At 47.3% G+C, this 15,678-nt stretch overlaps 1 protein-coding gene and 1 long non-coding RNA gene across 3 annotated transcripts in view; one reads left to right on the top strand and one right to left on the bottom strand.

The window, feature by feature from the left end:
- LOC138740945 (uncharacterized) overlaps window positions 1-15,678 on the top strand; it is a 111,647-nt gene that overhangs the window by 49,832 nt on the left and 46,137 nt on the right. The window lies entirely within an intron of this gene.
- Window positions 36-9,922, bottom strand: LOC138740943 (histone H2B 1/2-like). Its single transcript, XM_069894312.1, has one exon. It carries the CDS (start codon window positions 9,907-9,909, stop codon window positions 9,538-9,540), a length of 372 nt encoding a protein of 123 aa, XP_069750413.1. The 5' UTR covers window positions 9,910-9,922; the 3' UTR covers window positions 36-9,537.

The raw sequence follows: 15,678 nt of genomic DNA, 5'->3' as shown, positions 1-15,678 counted from the left end.
TCACCCACGGGCTTTTGGTGGACATTTGGGGTAGGTGCCTGGTGGATGCCCGTACTTTCCAGGCCATTCACCTCGACGCCTCCCGCACAGAGCAGCCGCAGATGGCTACGATCAGAATGGCTTGAGACGAGTTCCAGCAAATCCTGGATGAGTTTCCGACCCTCCTCAAGCCACAGTTCTCCTCTGCCTCGCCGTGCCACGGGGTGTTCACCACATCCCCACCCAGGGCCCACTGGTTCACACGCTGGTTCCCGCTTGACAAGCTCCAGGTGGTGAAGGAGGAGTTTTCACATCTCTTGGAGCTGGGGATCATTCGGCAGTCCAACAGCCCATGGGCCTCGCTGCTCCACCTGGCCCCGAAAGCCTCCAGTGGCTGGCACGTGTGGAGACTATCAATGGCTCAATGAGGCAACAGTTCCTGACTGTTACACCATCCCTCACATCCAGGACTTTATGGCCAACCTGCAAGGTGCGAGGGTTTTCTCCAAGGTTGACCTGGTGTGTGGCTATCACCAAATCCTAGTGCACCCTGAGGACATACTCAAGACGGCCATATCACCCCCTTTGGCTTGTTCAAATTCCTTTGCATGCCATTCGGGCTCAAGAACACTGCTCAGACCTTTCTGTACCTCATGGTCTCAGTGGGCAGGGACCTGAATTTCATCTTCATTTACTTAGACGACATCCTCGTTGCCAGCAGGAATCAGGCGCAACACAAAGCCCACCTGCGCATCCTCTTCTCCCAGCCGGCCAACATCAGACTCACCATCAACCCAGCCAGTTGGGAGTCCATGCAGTTCCTGGGCCATACCATCATGGCGGAGGGAGCCACACCCACTGCGACAAAGGTCGCCGCTATCAAGCAGTTCCCACGTCTGGACAATCTCAAGGGGCTGCAGGAGTTCACTGGTATGGTCAACTTCTACAACCAATTCATCCCAGGAGCTGTGTACATCAGCAGCTGCTATTCGCCCTCATCGCAGTCAAGCACAAAACACTCACTTGGAACCCAGAGGCCTGCAGTGCATTCGAGGCCACCAAGGATGCCCACATGAAAGCTACCACGCTTGCCCACCCACACACCAACCTGCATATTGCGCTTTCTGTCGATGCCTCTGCCACACCCGTCGGCACCATCCTGGAGCAGATGGTGAATGGACAATGAAAGCCGCTAGCATTCTTCTGCCGGCTTCTCCACCCACCAGAGCGCAAGTGTAGTGCTATTGACCGTGAGTTACTGGACATGTACCTGGCGGTGCGGCATTTCTGCTATTTCTTGGAGGGGAGGACTTTTACTATCTTCACTGACCACAAACCCCTCACCCAGGCACTCGGGATGGCGAAGTACCCCTGGTCAGCCCGCCAGCAGCATCACCTCTACTTCGTGTCGGAGTTTACCAGCGATATTCGGCACAAGATGGGGAAGAACAATGTGGTTGCCGATGCACTCATGCGACCGGCCATCTGTGTGCTCACGCCCGGCCTCAACTTCAACCAGCTCGCTCAGGACCAGAAGTCCAACAAGGAGACACGATCCTTCAGGACTACCATCATGGGCCTGTGGTTTTGAGACCTCCCAACTCCAAGATGCGGAAGCACCATCCTGTGCGATGTCTCCATGGGCACCACGTGGCCAGTGGTTCCCCAGCAGTGGTCCAGGCAAGTCTTTCATCACACCCACGACCTTTTGCACCCGTTCATCAGGTGCACGGTCCGAAAGGTGGCAGAGTGGCTCGTTTGGCATGGGCTGTGGAAGCAGATCGCGGGCTGAGCTAGAACATGCACCCATTACCAGATGTCTAAGGGTACACAGGCACACCAGGGCATCTGTGCAAGAGTTTGACCACATCCAGAATGGTTCAGCCACATTCACATGGGCCTAGTCGGGCCCTTATCCATTTTCTGGGGCAACCGCCACCTGTTCACGGTGGTGGACCGCACCACTCATTGGCCCGAGGCAATCCCAATGCCGGATGCCTCCAATGACTCCTGCTCCCGAGCGCTGTTGCACGGTTGGGTCGCCCGCTTCGGTGTTCCGAATCACCTCACCATCAAACGGGGTGCCCAGTTCACCTCTGCGTTGTGGGCACAGGTTGTCAACAGGTTGGGTCTGAGCTACACCGCACCACAGCCTATCACTGGAAGGCCAATGGGCTGGTCGACCGTCTGCACCACCGCCTTAATTCGGCACTCATGGCCCTCCTCTGGTCCCGACTGGGTGGATGAACTGCCTTGGGTGCTCCTGGGCATCCGCTCCATGCCCAAGGAGAATATGCAGGCATCATCAGCTGAGCTGGTCAACAGCACAATGCTGGCACTTCCTAATAATTTCATCAAAGCACCTCAGAACCCCCAGTAGTCGTCGCATGAGCTGCTTCCCCACCTCTGGGCCCGTTTGGACTCCTTCGTACCCCACCGCCGCCCAGACACGCACAAAGCCATAGCGAGCTGCTTTCCGCTGAGTATGTTTTTATTTCAGGGCATCTCTGCAGAGACCTTACGAGGTGCCATACAAGGTTGTCCAGCGTTCAAAAAAATAGCAGGTGGGAACTTTTTTCTGTGGACAGGCTGAAGCCAGCGCACCTTGATCCCACCAAACCAGTGATTGTGGTCGAGCCCAAGTAGCAAGGCTGCCCAGCTTAAAAAGACATTAGCACTGGTTCTGATGGCGGGGTGAGTGGGGCCTTTGTGACTGCACGCCACCAGGCAGGCGAACCGGCTATGTTTGTAATCCACGCAGCAGGACAGCCGGTCAAAATGGCACCATCGGGGTTTCCCCTTCTTCTCAGCACAGGGCTCAAAAGCCCGCGCTGGGGGAACCACGTGACACCCAGGTGACATCAGTGCCCCCCCCCCCATCGCAATTCTCAGCCAGGTCCGGGCTGGGATTATAAGTCCAGCCCAGCAGCCTGAAATAAATCAGTTCTGCTCACTGAGCTCAACTCGTCTGGTTGTGTGTTCTTTCAGTAGCAGTGTAGCTGCCGCAACAGTTTAACCTAGCAAAAGCTGTTCTGCTCATAATCTTAAAGCCCGCCCTAGATTACTTCTCTCATTCCCATGATTTTTGCGACCTCAACTCTTATATATTCTTATCCTTATTTGGTATGATGCTTTGTCATGTTCCCGTTCTTTCGCAGTATTTTTAATATATCAAGTTGGCCTTGTCTGCAATCTCTTGCAGGAACTGACTTTCTTTTGTATTCTAGCAGACCCCCGCCCCCTGTCATGATAATGAATATGCATGATATGTATTAACCTGACCGGAAGTCAGATGGTATGCACAGGAGGTGGAAGGTGCAGGATGATGAAATAAGGGAAGCAGGAAAATAAAGACACTGAGATTTTCAACTGATAAAGCATGTGGTGATGGTGTTATTCATTTCACATTTCGGGCCACAAATGTGACATTGGTGACGAGGATAAACATTTTGGATTTTAAATGTGATTAACATTTTGGATTTTGAATCGGTGGCTTTGAGCTGGAAGGTTTTCTTCATGGCAGTCACAGGAGCTGAATTTCTAGCACTTCGAGGTGTTCCTCATTTTGACCCGACTGGTGATGCAAGCACTGTGAGTGTGAAGTGGAAGACATGGCTGGAAGAATTTGAAGCCTACGCCGACAGTCGTGGCCTATTTCTCGATAGCAGTACGTCGGAACAGAAAGCGCAGCAGAGGGCGCTACTTCTCTTCACCGCAGGACCCGCAGTTCGGGAAACTTTTAAGATGCTTTCGAATACTGGAAGGAAGGAGGAGTACCAGAAAGCTGTAGATGCATTGAATGCACACTATGTGGTGACACCGAATGCTACATTTCAACGCCATTTGTTTCGCAAGACAAAACAAGAAGATGGAGAAACGGTTACCCAGTACATGACGAGATTGCGACAACTGGCTGTGGGATACAATTACATGGCAGCTGATTTGGACAACCAATTATTGGATCAAGTTGTGCAGCACTGTAGATCAGACAAACTCAGAAGGTGATTGCTTTACCAATGCTTTAACAATGGCTGCTGCATTAGAGGCTGTTGAGGGGCAATTTCATACCATGAAACTGAAAGACAACTCAAGCCAGCCCAGTAAAGACAAAGTTGGTCAACAAGTAAATAGGCTCTCGCATAGCCATAGCCAGCCAAGAAATATGCCGACACATGACTTGGAGTGTTACAGATGTGGAAACAGAGGTCATTTTGGAAAAGACCCATGCTGCGCAGCAAAAGGTAAAGTTTGTAGAAAGTGTGGAGGTAAGGACCACTTTGCAAAGAAGTGCAAAAGCAAGTCAAATGCAAACCAGAATGGGAAGAGTACAGCTTCTAAGGGCAAAGCTTGGGGGAAACAAAAATAACCTGGAAAGAAAGGCACTATTCGTCATATAGAAGGTGACCCATAAAATGACGATGATGATGACAACCAGGATGGGCAGAAATACTATCAGTTTACATTGAATGATGTACATCATGAGAAGGTCCCAGTGATAATTGGTGGTGTGACAGTTCCAGTCATTGTAGTCTCAGGCAGTGACAGTAATGTAATTGACCGACATTTATGGGAGAAATTGAAAAGAAAAAAGATCATTTGTACATCAAAGTGTTCAAAGAAACTGTATCCATACACAGCAACCAAGCCATTGCAGACCATTGGATGTTTCACTGCGACTGTTGAAGCTAGTGACAAGTACACCGAAGCAGAGTTTGTTGTCATAGACAAGAGGGGAGAACCATTGCTGAGTAGACGCATGGCGCAAGACCTGGCAATACTTCATATTGGAGCTTGTGTCAATTCAGTTCAGTCATACGAGGATATGAAGCAAGAATTCCCTGCAGTTTCCCAGGGAGTAGGAAAGCTGAAAGGTCGACAACTAAAGCAAGCAGTGGACAAAATGGTCAAACCCAAGGCGCAACCAGTGCGCAGAACTCCATTTGGACTTCGTGGGAAAGTCAAGGCCAAAATCAAAGAGTTGATCGAGCAAGACATTATTGAACCTGTAGAACATTCAACACAATGGGTCAGCCCAGTAGTGATCGTGCCCAAACCAAATGGTGACATAAGACTGTGTGTTGATATGAGGATGGCCAATGAAGCTATAATTCGAGAACGACACCCGATACCAACAGTAGAAGAAGTACTTCAGGAGTTAACTACCAGTCAGGTGTTCTCAAAAATTGATTTAAAATGGGGCTATCATCAATTAGAGCTGGATCCAGAATCCAGGGATGTGACAACATTTGTGATTCACTGTGGATTGTACCGGTACAAGAGACTATCATTCGGCTTCAATGCAGCTCCTGAGATCTACCAGTACGAAATCCATCAAGTGATTCAAGGCATTCCTGGAGTTGCCAACATTTCTGATGACATCATAGTCCATGCGGCTACAAAGGAAGAGCATGACAGACGGTTGAAGTGTGTGCTATCCAGACTACAGGGGGCAGGCCTTACCGTGAATGGAAACAAGTGCCAGTTTGGTGTCTCAGAGATGAACTTCATGGGACACAGGCTTACATGGGAAGGACTGAACCCAGCTGATGCCAAGGTGAAAGCTGTTCCAGATGCACGTGAACCCCAGAATGCAACGGAGATGAGGAGTTTCTTGGGATTGGTTAATTATTGCGCAAAGTTCATCCCTAACTTTGCTACACTGGCAGAACCATTGAGGAAACTAACCAGGAAAGGTGTACCATTCCATTTTGGCTCTGAGCAGAAGGAAGCATTCACAGCTCTGAAACAAAGTCTGACGAATGCCGATACTCTTGGGTATTATGATCCGGCTGCACCAACCAAAGTCATAGCGGATGCTAGCCCTGTTGGTTTAGGAGTCATGTTGGTCCAGATGCGTGATGTGGGACCAAGAATCATTACCTATGCCAGCAGATCTTAGATGTGGAAAGGAGATATTCTCAGACAGAGAAAGAAGCACTCGGACTTGCATGGGCCTGCGAGAGATGCCATGCATATTTGTATGGCATTGAATTTGAACTCATCATGGACCATAAACCATTGGAGGTGATCTATGCCACCAGGTCCAAATTGTGTGCCAGGATAGAATGATGGGTGCTCAGACTCCAACCGTACAAGTACAGAGTAGTTCACATTGCCGGGAAAGCAAACATTGCTGATCCGCTGTCCAGATTGTTGAAAGATGGATACCCACAATCCAAGTCAGAATTGGGGACAGAAGCAGAGAGATTTGTGTGGTTCGTAGCTATTCAGTCGACACCGGAAGCTGTGACAACGAGGGAAGTCGAGAGAGAGTCTGAACATGACTCAGAACTCATGGAAGTTAGAGATTGTATTCAAAGTGGACAATGGGACAAGTGTATTCACAAGGCATATATTCCCATTAGAGATGAACTTTGATGCATCGGGCAGTGTGTATTGAGGGGGTGTAGATTGGTGATACCACAGAGGTTGAGACCGAAGATCGTATCATTAGCTCATGAAGGACACCTAGGTATTGTTGGTACCAAGCAAAACCTCAGGAGTAAAGTATGGTGGCCAGGTTGTGATAAAGACACAGAGAAATTTGTCAAAACCTGCCATGGGTGTCAACTCACAAGTAGGAATAATCTTCCAGAGCCGATCCGGAGTACGCAACTCCCGACAGAACTGTGGATCGATGTAGCTGTTGATTTTCTCGGACCTTTACCAACTGGTGAGACAATCATGGTAGTGGTGGACTACTACAGCAGATACTATGAGTAGTCTGTGATGAGGTCAACGACCACTGAAAAAATGATACAAGCATTGGCAGAGATCTTCACGAGACATGGATTGCCTGTTACTCTATACTCTGACAATGGTCCACAGTTCATTTCAGAGACATTTGCTGAATACATGAGGACCACAGGTATCCACCATCATAAAGTAACTCCTAAATGGCCGCAAGCCAATGGGGAAGTTGAGAGACAAAATCAGTCCATCGAAAAACGATTACGGATTGCTCATGCAGAAGGACAGAACTGGAGAGAAGCATTGCTATCCTATGTAGCTGTCTATCAGGCAACGGCTCATGCAACCACAGGAAAAAGTCCAGCAGAAGTTCTTTTTGGGAGGAAAATCCGCACAAAAATGCCCAAAATAAAGGAAATCAGGGACAACCAGGAGATGAGGGACCACAATGCTGAAAAGAAGGGAGCAGCAAAGCTGTAAGTAGACTCGAGGCATGGGGCCAGGTACTCAGACATCATGCCTGGAGAAAATGTTCTTGTGAGGCAAGAGAGTGGTGGTAAGCTAGACACACCTTATTACCATCAACCCTACATGGTTGTATCCTGAAGCAGCAGTATGGTGACAGTCAAGTCTCCAGCTGGAGTCCTGTCCACAAGAAACGTGTCTGGTGTAAAAAAAAGTACCAATCCAGAGCGACACCGAGTGAAATGGTTGGAAGTCCAATACGAGATGCTCAACCTGAGGGACCAGATGATGTACCAGAGGTAGTTACCAGCATTCCCGATGAAGTGGCCAGAGAGTACCAGAAACATCAGAGGCCGCAGCGAGCAGCGTTTCCGGTGCTGAGGGTGAATAACCAAGTTGCGACAGTAGCATTGTAGGAAGGCCGAGATGGGACAGGAAACCACCTAAGCAATATGAAGATTTTGTGCCATATTTCTAATCGTGCCCGCATTATCACGAAAGTGAAAGTTTGTGATAGTTGGAATGAGTTTCAATGAAGCGCAGTAATGTTACTCACCAAGGAAGAGAAATGATAATGGGAACATTTGGGCAGTGATTTGATCAATACATCATAAAGTACGTGTATGAGTGCTGTATGAATTGCATTTTTGTTTGGTCGACTATTTGGTATTAAATGAAAAACAAAAGTATTGGAATTTAAACATGTGAGGTGTATAAATTTAAATGTTTACATTTTGCATACGAGGTGAGCATTGTATTAGTATAATTACAGAACAGTTGTGCTATTATATTACATTTGGTTATAACATGTTTATGTTACATTTTGTGAAGAGGGAATTTGAAGTTGTTTTTGTTTTGAATTTGAAGTTGTTTTGTTGGCTCAGAAGGCAGAAAAATGTTATTGATGGTGTTTACATTTAAACATAAAGATATAAAGTTTATTTCTGGTGAAAGGAGGGATGTCATGATAATGAATATGCATGATATGTATTAACCTGACCGGAAGTCAGATGGTATGCACTGGAGGTGGAAGGTGCAGGATGATGAAATAAGGGAAGCAGGAAAATAAAGACACTGAGATGTTCAACTGGTAAAGCATGTGGTGATGGTGTTATTAATTTCATATTTCGGGCCATAAATGTGACACCCCCCCTCCCTTTCTTCTCTCACGTCTCACCTCTGTCACCATTGTTAACACTGATATTACATGTTGCTGAAACAGCACTTGAGGTTATTCTCACACCCCTGAATTGAACCAATATTATCTCTGCTGCCCATTGGGATCATTCACACACCCCTGAATTGAACCAATATTATCTCTGCTGCCCACTTCACACCTCGCTACCCACTGCCCATTCCTCTCCTCTCCCCTTTTCATATGTTTCCGTAGTTTCATTTTTTTCAGATAATGTGGCACGGTTAACATAGCAGTTAGCGCAAACAGCGTTACGGGGCCAGCGATCGGGTCTGAGATTTAAGCCTAGCGCTGACTGTAAGGAGTTTGTCGTTTCTCCCCGCGTTTGCTCCGGCTTCCTCTCACCCTTCAAAACGTACTGGATGTTATAGATCAGTTTGGAGTAATGGGTTGGCACGGACTCGTGGGTGAAATGGCCTGTCACCATCATGTTAATCTGTAGGAATGTATGAGTAAATTCTTCCGCACTCTCACTTGTACTTCCTGAGCGATTGCAGTGCGGTTTTGAGATAGGTGCTCAAGAGGCAGACGTCATGGTCAGGGGGAAATTGGTGAATCAAAGCGAGGCCTCATTCACCAATAACCGGACGACACAAGAGGCGCCTAAACGAACCGCTATCCCCAAATGTCATGAGAAAGACATGACAAGAAAATGACTTTAAACAAGATCGCTGTTTGTGAACACAAACTCGCTGCTTCCCCCGTCACCTGGTCCAGATCCAGTTATACGAGTTTGGCAATTTAATCTTCCGCTTTTTCCTCCGACCGGAACAAATGCCGATTCACAGAACCGATCGATATCCTATTGTGTTGTCGGGTAGAAATGGGATTCAGAAGTTACAACACGGGAGTGCAGTTAATACGTCGTGTTCAGCAGAGCCATTACACACATCAACAACGAGTTCACATTAATACTCTCTCGATGTCAAAGTTTGTGCGTTAAATAATTCCTGCTGACGGGCGGAGCGTTCAGTTCTATTGCCGATGCAGCGGACAGAAATGTAAGAGCGAGACCAGGATGAGACCGGGCAGTGGGACCACATTGTCAACACGCCCGGAATTAGCTGTATCCCGAAACACAAACGTCCAGGACCGAGGTTGTTCCAATTCCATCTCGAAATATTCGGACAACTCTTTCAGCGAGTCTGTGAGTGGCTCTGAAAAGAGCCGTTATGTTTCCGGTTTGTTTACCCGCACTTTGTGGAGCTTTACTTGGAGCTGGTGTACTTGGTCACCGCCTTTGTCCCTTCCGACACGGCGTGCTTGGCCAACTCCCCGGGCAGCAGCAGGCGCACGGCCGTCTGGATCTCCCGGGAGCTGATGGTCGACCTCTTGTTGTAATGGGCCAGGCGGGAAGCCTCGCCCGAGATTCTCTCGAAAATATCGTTCACGAACGAGTTCATGATGCTCATGGCCTTGGAGGAAACGCCGGTGTCGGGGTGAACCTGCTTCAACACCTTGTAGATGTAAATGGAATAACTCTCCTTCCTCGACCTTTTACGCTTCTTACCTCCTTTGGCAGTTGCCTTGGACACCGCTTTCTTGGCGCCCTTCTTGGGCGCTACTTTCAGGTCTGGCATTTTCTTCCTTCGATTTCAGTCCCAGAAATCAGGTGAATTGCGCCGAGTGCAGCTTAAATAGGCAGTGCCTTCACCCTATGCTAATAAGGGGATGGGAAAGCAAAAGATATCATTGGTCAATTTCGACGAATGAACGTGTACATTTTCACTAACATCTTGATTGGATGTGTTAAAAGGACCAATCACTGTTCCCCACTCCGCCAATCACAGAGCGCCCCCACTGTCCAGTGACCGGTAACACTGACGGGCAGTGGGAAGAAACTTGCTGAAAATCATTGCTTCTCTCCTGGTAACAGAGAAAGTCGTGGGGACATCTGATGCAGATATTTACACCCTGGAAGAGGCACTTTTCTCCTGCCTGGATGGGTAGTTTCTGAGCCCGAACCTACAAGGCTGTTTGTTAGTCTGAATCCTGGCGTTGACCATAGTGGACTGAATGGTCTCAATTATTTTTCATAGTTTGTGGGCATCATTGACATTGTTCATTTGGAATTGTGCACCTGCAGCCACTTTCTCAGCTGATGAGTCAGCCACACTTTTTTTTGGGCCAGGACTGACAGAGCCCAAGTTGAGGATGGACAGAAGGTTTCCTCTGCAGGATGGAATGAGTGACATTGAATGGCTTTGACCACAGGGCAGTGCTCTCCATGTCAAATCTTGACATTCCAGAATGGTGTGGCATACGGATCAGGGTTGGGTCCCTGCTGTTTCTCATCTGCATTAATACTGTAGATGAGAATGTTTGTGGCATAGTCAGTAAGTCTGTGGATAACTTCAGCATTGGTGGCTTTTTGGACGCAAAGGTTATTGAAGATTGCAACAGAATCTGGATCAACTGGGAACGTGGCCAAGGAATGGCTTGTGGAATTTAACACTGATAAACTGAAGTGTCGTGTTTTGGGGAGGACTTGTTCTGTGATGGAGTGTTTTCGGTCAGAGACACCAAGGGGAACAAAGTACATCATTTCATGAAATTCCAGGAACGTAGGTGGACATGGTGGTGAAGAAGGCAAATGGCAGACTGCCCTTGAAAGGACAGTGTATTGAGTACAGAAGTTGGGATGTGGGACATTGAACATAGAACATTCTCGCACTGTATAGGCCCTTCAGCCCACACTGTTGTGCCAACTGATACGACCCTACTCAACAATCCAAACTTTCTCAATCTCACATCCTTAGCCCTCTTTTTTACATCCATGTGCCCATCTAAGAGTTTTTTTTAAATATCCCTATTGAACCAACCTCTTCCACCATTGCTAGCAATGCATTCCAGGCACTCACTACTCTGTCAAAAGCTTACACCAGACTTCTCCCCAAAAATGTCCTCCCCTCAGGTTACAGTACTTCTGTAATCCTGGGGAGAAGGTGCTGGCTGTTCAATCTCTCCATCTGTGCCTTTTATAATCTTGATGACTTCTGAAATCACCTCTCCCCTTTCTTGGACCCAAAAAGAAAAGCCCTAACCCTGTTAACCTCACTTCATTAAACACATTGTCTAATCCAGGCAACATCCTGGAGAATCTCCTCTGCACTCTCTCAAAGGTGCAGCTGTTCAAGACGTTGGTGAGACTGCACTTATGATCCTATGCGCAGTTCCATTCATCAGACTGGAGGAAGGCTGTCATTCAGCCAGTGAGTGTACAGAAAAGATTTACAAAGATGTTATCAGAAATAGAGGCTTGAATTGTGAGGAGAGACTGTGTTTGCTGGTGCAAAGCAGGGAACTAAGGAGGCTGAAGGGTGACCTTAAAGAGGTTTCTGAAATCATGGGGGAAATAGAGGATGGGTGGTCACAGTCTTCTTGCCCAGGAAGGGGAAACGAAAACTGGAGGGCACAGATTTAATGTAGGTGAGGGGCAGGGTGGGGGCATGTAAAGGTATCTGAGTGGCCTGTACCTTGATCACCTTGCTCTTATTATCTCTGCCGAACCAGCAAAGTCCAGTAGGCCATGCAGCCTCTTCACCACCTATCCATCCATGGTGCAAATTGTTGGGATCCATGAACTTGTATGTCAAGGTCCCTCTGTTCCTCCAACTCCCCCAAGCCCAAGCCTTCAGTTGACATCACACCCTCAGTGCATTTGGCAAAATGCACCCCCTTGCACTCACCAGGATTAAATTCCATCAGCCATTGCTGTCCCCAAAGCACCAGCTGGTCAACATCACTGCCTCCTGAGCCTTGACTCCTCCCTGCCAACACCTCCATCGATATTGGTGTTGGCTGGAAACTCAATGATCACACCTCCCTCCTTCACATCCAAATCATGATCATGTGATAAACAGCACTGCTCCTGTGGTCATTGTGAGGGAGGGATCTGCAGTCACAAACCCCACCCAACATTATCCTCTGTCTCCTGTTAAAGGATAACCTTGGCTCCTATTTGCCCACTTGCCATCGATCTAATGGACTTTCACTTTCTCGATCAGTGTTCCACATGGGACTTCACACAGGCATCACTGAAGTTCCTGTGGACAACTTCACCTGTACTCCCCTCACCAACACACGTAAGTGCTTCCAAAATGTCCCTCCAATTCATTAGATACAATCTCCCATCAACAAAGCCATGTTGACTCTCCCTAATTAACATCTGCGTCCAAACGTAGATGAATCCTGTGTCCTTCAGAATGTTCCAGAACATTCCCCCAATGATATGTATGCATAATTGACCAACCAAATTTTTAAATATTTATTCTTTGTTTTCTTTTACATTTATTAACTTTTAACCATATAATCATTTACAGCACAGAAATAGGCCAGTTTGACCTTCTAGTCCATGCCAAATAGTTTCTCCCACTTAGTCCCATTTGACTGCATTCGGCCCATAACCCTCCATACCTCTTACGTCCATATACCTAGCCAACTTTTCCTTGAATATTAACATCAATCTCACTTCTACCATCTCTGCCAGAAGTTCATTCCACACTCCCACCACCCTGCTTGAAAAAATTCCCCCTCATGTTTCCCCTTAACCTTTCCCCTTTTACTCTCAATCCATGTCCTCTTATTTGAATATCCCCCACTCTCAATCGAAAAAAGCCTGTCCACATTAACTCTATCTGTCCCCTTTATAATTTTGAATACCTCCATCAAATCACCCCTTGCATTGGGAGAGGTCGTGGCTGTCACGTGACGGCACTCCTCCCTACCAATCGGAGGACACCAGCTGCCAATCAAGCAACTGTTCTGCCCCACCTATCAGCACACACCTTGCTATTGGCACATGTTAATTACTTGCCCTACTTTCCCGCCTGCCTGTACTTGACCTCAGGTCAGTGGCAGCCATAATTCATAATTAGATTAGCCTGCCTGCCACCGAGCCTTTGCCCCCACCCCCCCAGTCAATCACTTGGGTTGAACTCCCAGCACTATAAAGGTGCCATGCGCCCTTTGTTCATTCTCTTACCATCTTCGATGGATCCCTGCTCCACTCTTAACCTGCGCTGAGAAGCTGCTGGTGAGATAAGGGGTTGGGAGTGCTGATCAGTGTCCCTAGATTAGCACAGAGCACTGTTCACCCAGGGTCAAGGGATGGCAGGACATGAACTGACATTTCCCTTGATTGTATGCATGTGTTTATCTTTTTTCCACGCCCATGTATGAGCTGTGTGCAGGTTTCATTGCTGCTATTATTTATCCCATTCTATCGAATTCTTAGTGCCAACAAGTGTGGTTCCCACACTAAATAATAAACTGTAAACATTTGTTCACCGTTATTCCGCCCTCCCCATGGTCCATGAGTGTTTTATATATATATATTGTGTGTGTGTGTGTGTGTGTGTGTGTGTGTGTGTGTGTGTGTGTGTGTGTGTGTGTGTGTGTGTGTGAGACCTTGAGACCTCATTTTCCCATGGCTTTGCCGTGAGCAAATAAAGCTTTTTGCTAGCGAAACCTGTGTCCAGATCTTTGCCTTTGAGACCTACCAAACCTGTTTCCTATTAATCGTCTATGCTTCAAAGAATAAAGTCCCAGCCTGCGCAGCCTTTCCCTGCAACTCAAACCCTGAAACCCCGGAGGTGATCACGTGATGGAGGAGCAACTGGTCCAATGGGACTAGCCCTCTCCAGAGAAAAGTTAAAGAAGTAGTAGAAAACAAAAGCTGTGTGTTACAAAGTTTAAAAATCATTAGTTTACCATTGAAAGAAAAGTCTGAAGATGGCACTGGAGAAAGAGAATCCGCAATGATTAGTAAAGAAGTAAAGAAAGTGTCCAAAGACAAAAGGGAAGGCCTTATCTGTGCTCCAGATCCAGGAGGTCTCTTAAAGAAGGCAGCCCGAGCTGCGAGTCTGGTAGGCAAGCAACATGAGTGTGACATCGCGCAGGGCAGGCTCCACCGGTGGCTGGCAGAGTTGGAGAAAGGGATGCCTATGTGCATGCATGGAAAGCATTTCAATCAAGACATGGAAGAGTGCAGGCGCCGGCGGCAGCTGCTGCGAGCATAATGGAAATGAGTATAGCTGTGGAATCAGGCTCAATATCAAGTGAAGAAATGGAACAAGAGACAGCTTTGGAAGAAACAAGAAAAAATACAGAAGAAAATGAAAGGTAAAAAACAAATACAAAAGGTATATATAAGGTACTTTGATGACCAAATGAGAATAATGATGGAAACATTGATGTCAGAGATTAAAGTTAAAAAAGTCTGTGTACTGGAAACAAATGCAAAAATTCAATGCATGGAAAATGTAATAACTGATATGAAAAAAGAATTTGAAGAAGTAGAAGAGAGAGTGAAAGGGATAGAAATGGAAATGACAGTTTTAAAGGAAAAAACGGAAGCAAGGAATAGAGGTTATGAAGTCATAGGATTTATTAGCCAAGAAAATTGATATTCTTGAAAACATTAACAGGGGCAGGACTCATGGTGCCGTAGGGAACGCAGAGCTCCCTTATGACTCCTGGGTACTTTAATAAATAAAGCGCTAATTAAGTCAATTTTTTTTACCATTAAAGTTCATTTAAAGTCTTTTTTAAAATCTTTGGCTTGGCTTCGCGGACGAAGATTTATGGAGGGGGTAAAAAGTCCACGTCAGCTGCAGGCTCGTTTGTGGCTGACAAGTCCGATGCGGGACAGGCAGACACGATTGCAGCGGTTGCAAGGGAAAATTGGTTGGTTGGGGTTGGGTGTTGGGTTTTTCCTCCTTTGCCTTTTGTCAGTGAAGTGGGCTCTGCGGTCTTCTTCAAAGGAGGTTGCTGCCCGCCAAACTGTGAGGCGCCAAGATGCACGGTTTGAGGCGTTATCAGCCCACTGGCGGTGGTCAATGTGGCAGGCACCAAGAGATTTCTTTAGGCAGTCCTTGTACCTTTTCTTTGGTGCACCTCTGTCACGGTGGCCAGTGGAGAGCTCGCCATATAACACGATCTTGGGAAGGCGATGGTCCTCCATTCTGGAGACGTGACCCATCCAGCGCAGCTGGATCTTCAGCAGCGTGGACTCGATGCTGTCGACCTCTGCCATCTCAAGTACTTCGACGTTAGGGGTGTAAGCGCTCCAATGGATGTTGAGGATGGAGCGGAGACAACGCTGGTGGAAGCGTTCTAGGAGCCATAGGTGATGCCGGTAGAGGACCCATGATTCGGAGCTGAACAGGAGTGTGGGTATGACAACGGCTCTGTATACGCTTATCTTTGTGAGGTTTTTCAGTTGGTTGTTTTTCCAGACTCTTTTGTGTAGTCTTCCAAAGGCCTTGGCGAGTCTGTTGTCTATCTCATTGTCGATCCTTGCATCTGATGAAATGGTGCAGCCGAGATAGGTAAACTGGTTGACCGTT

This window comes from Narcine bancroftii, chromosome 8 (assembly GCF_036971445.1).
Source record: "Narcine bancroftii isolate sNarBan1 chromosome 8, sNarBan1.hap1, whole genome shotgun sequence".
NCBI lineage: Eukaryota > Metazoa > Chordata > Chondrichthyes > Torpediniformes > Narcinidae > Narcine > Narcine bancroftii.
Note: the sequence above shows the minus strand (reverse complement) of the source record. Positions and strands in the feature narration are given on the sequence as shown.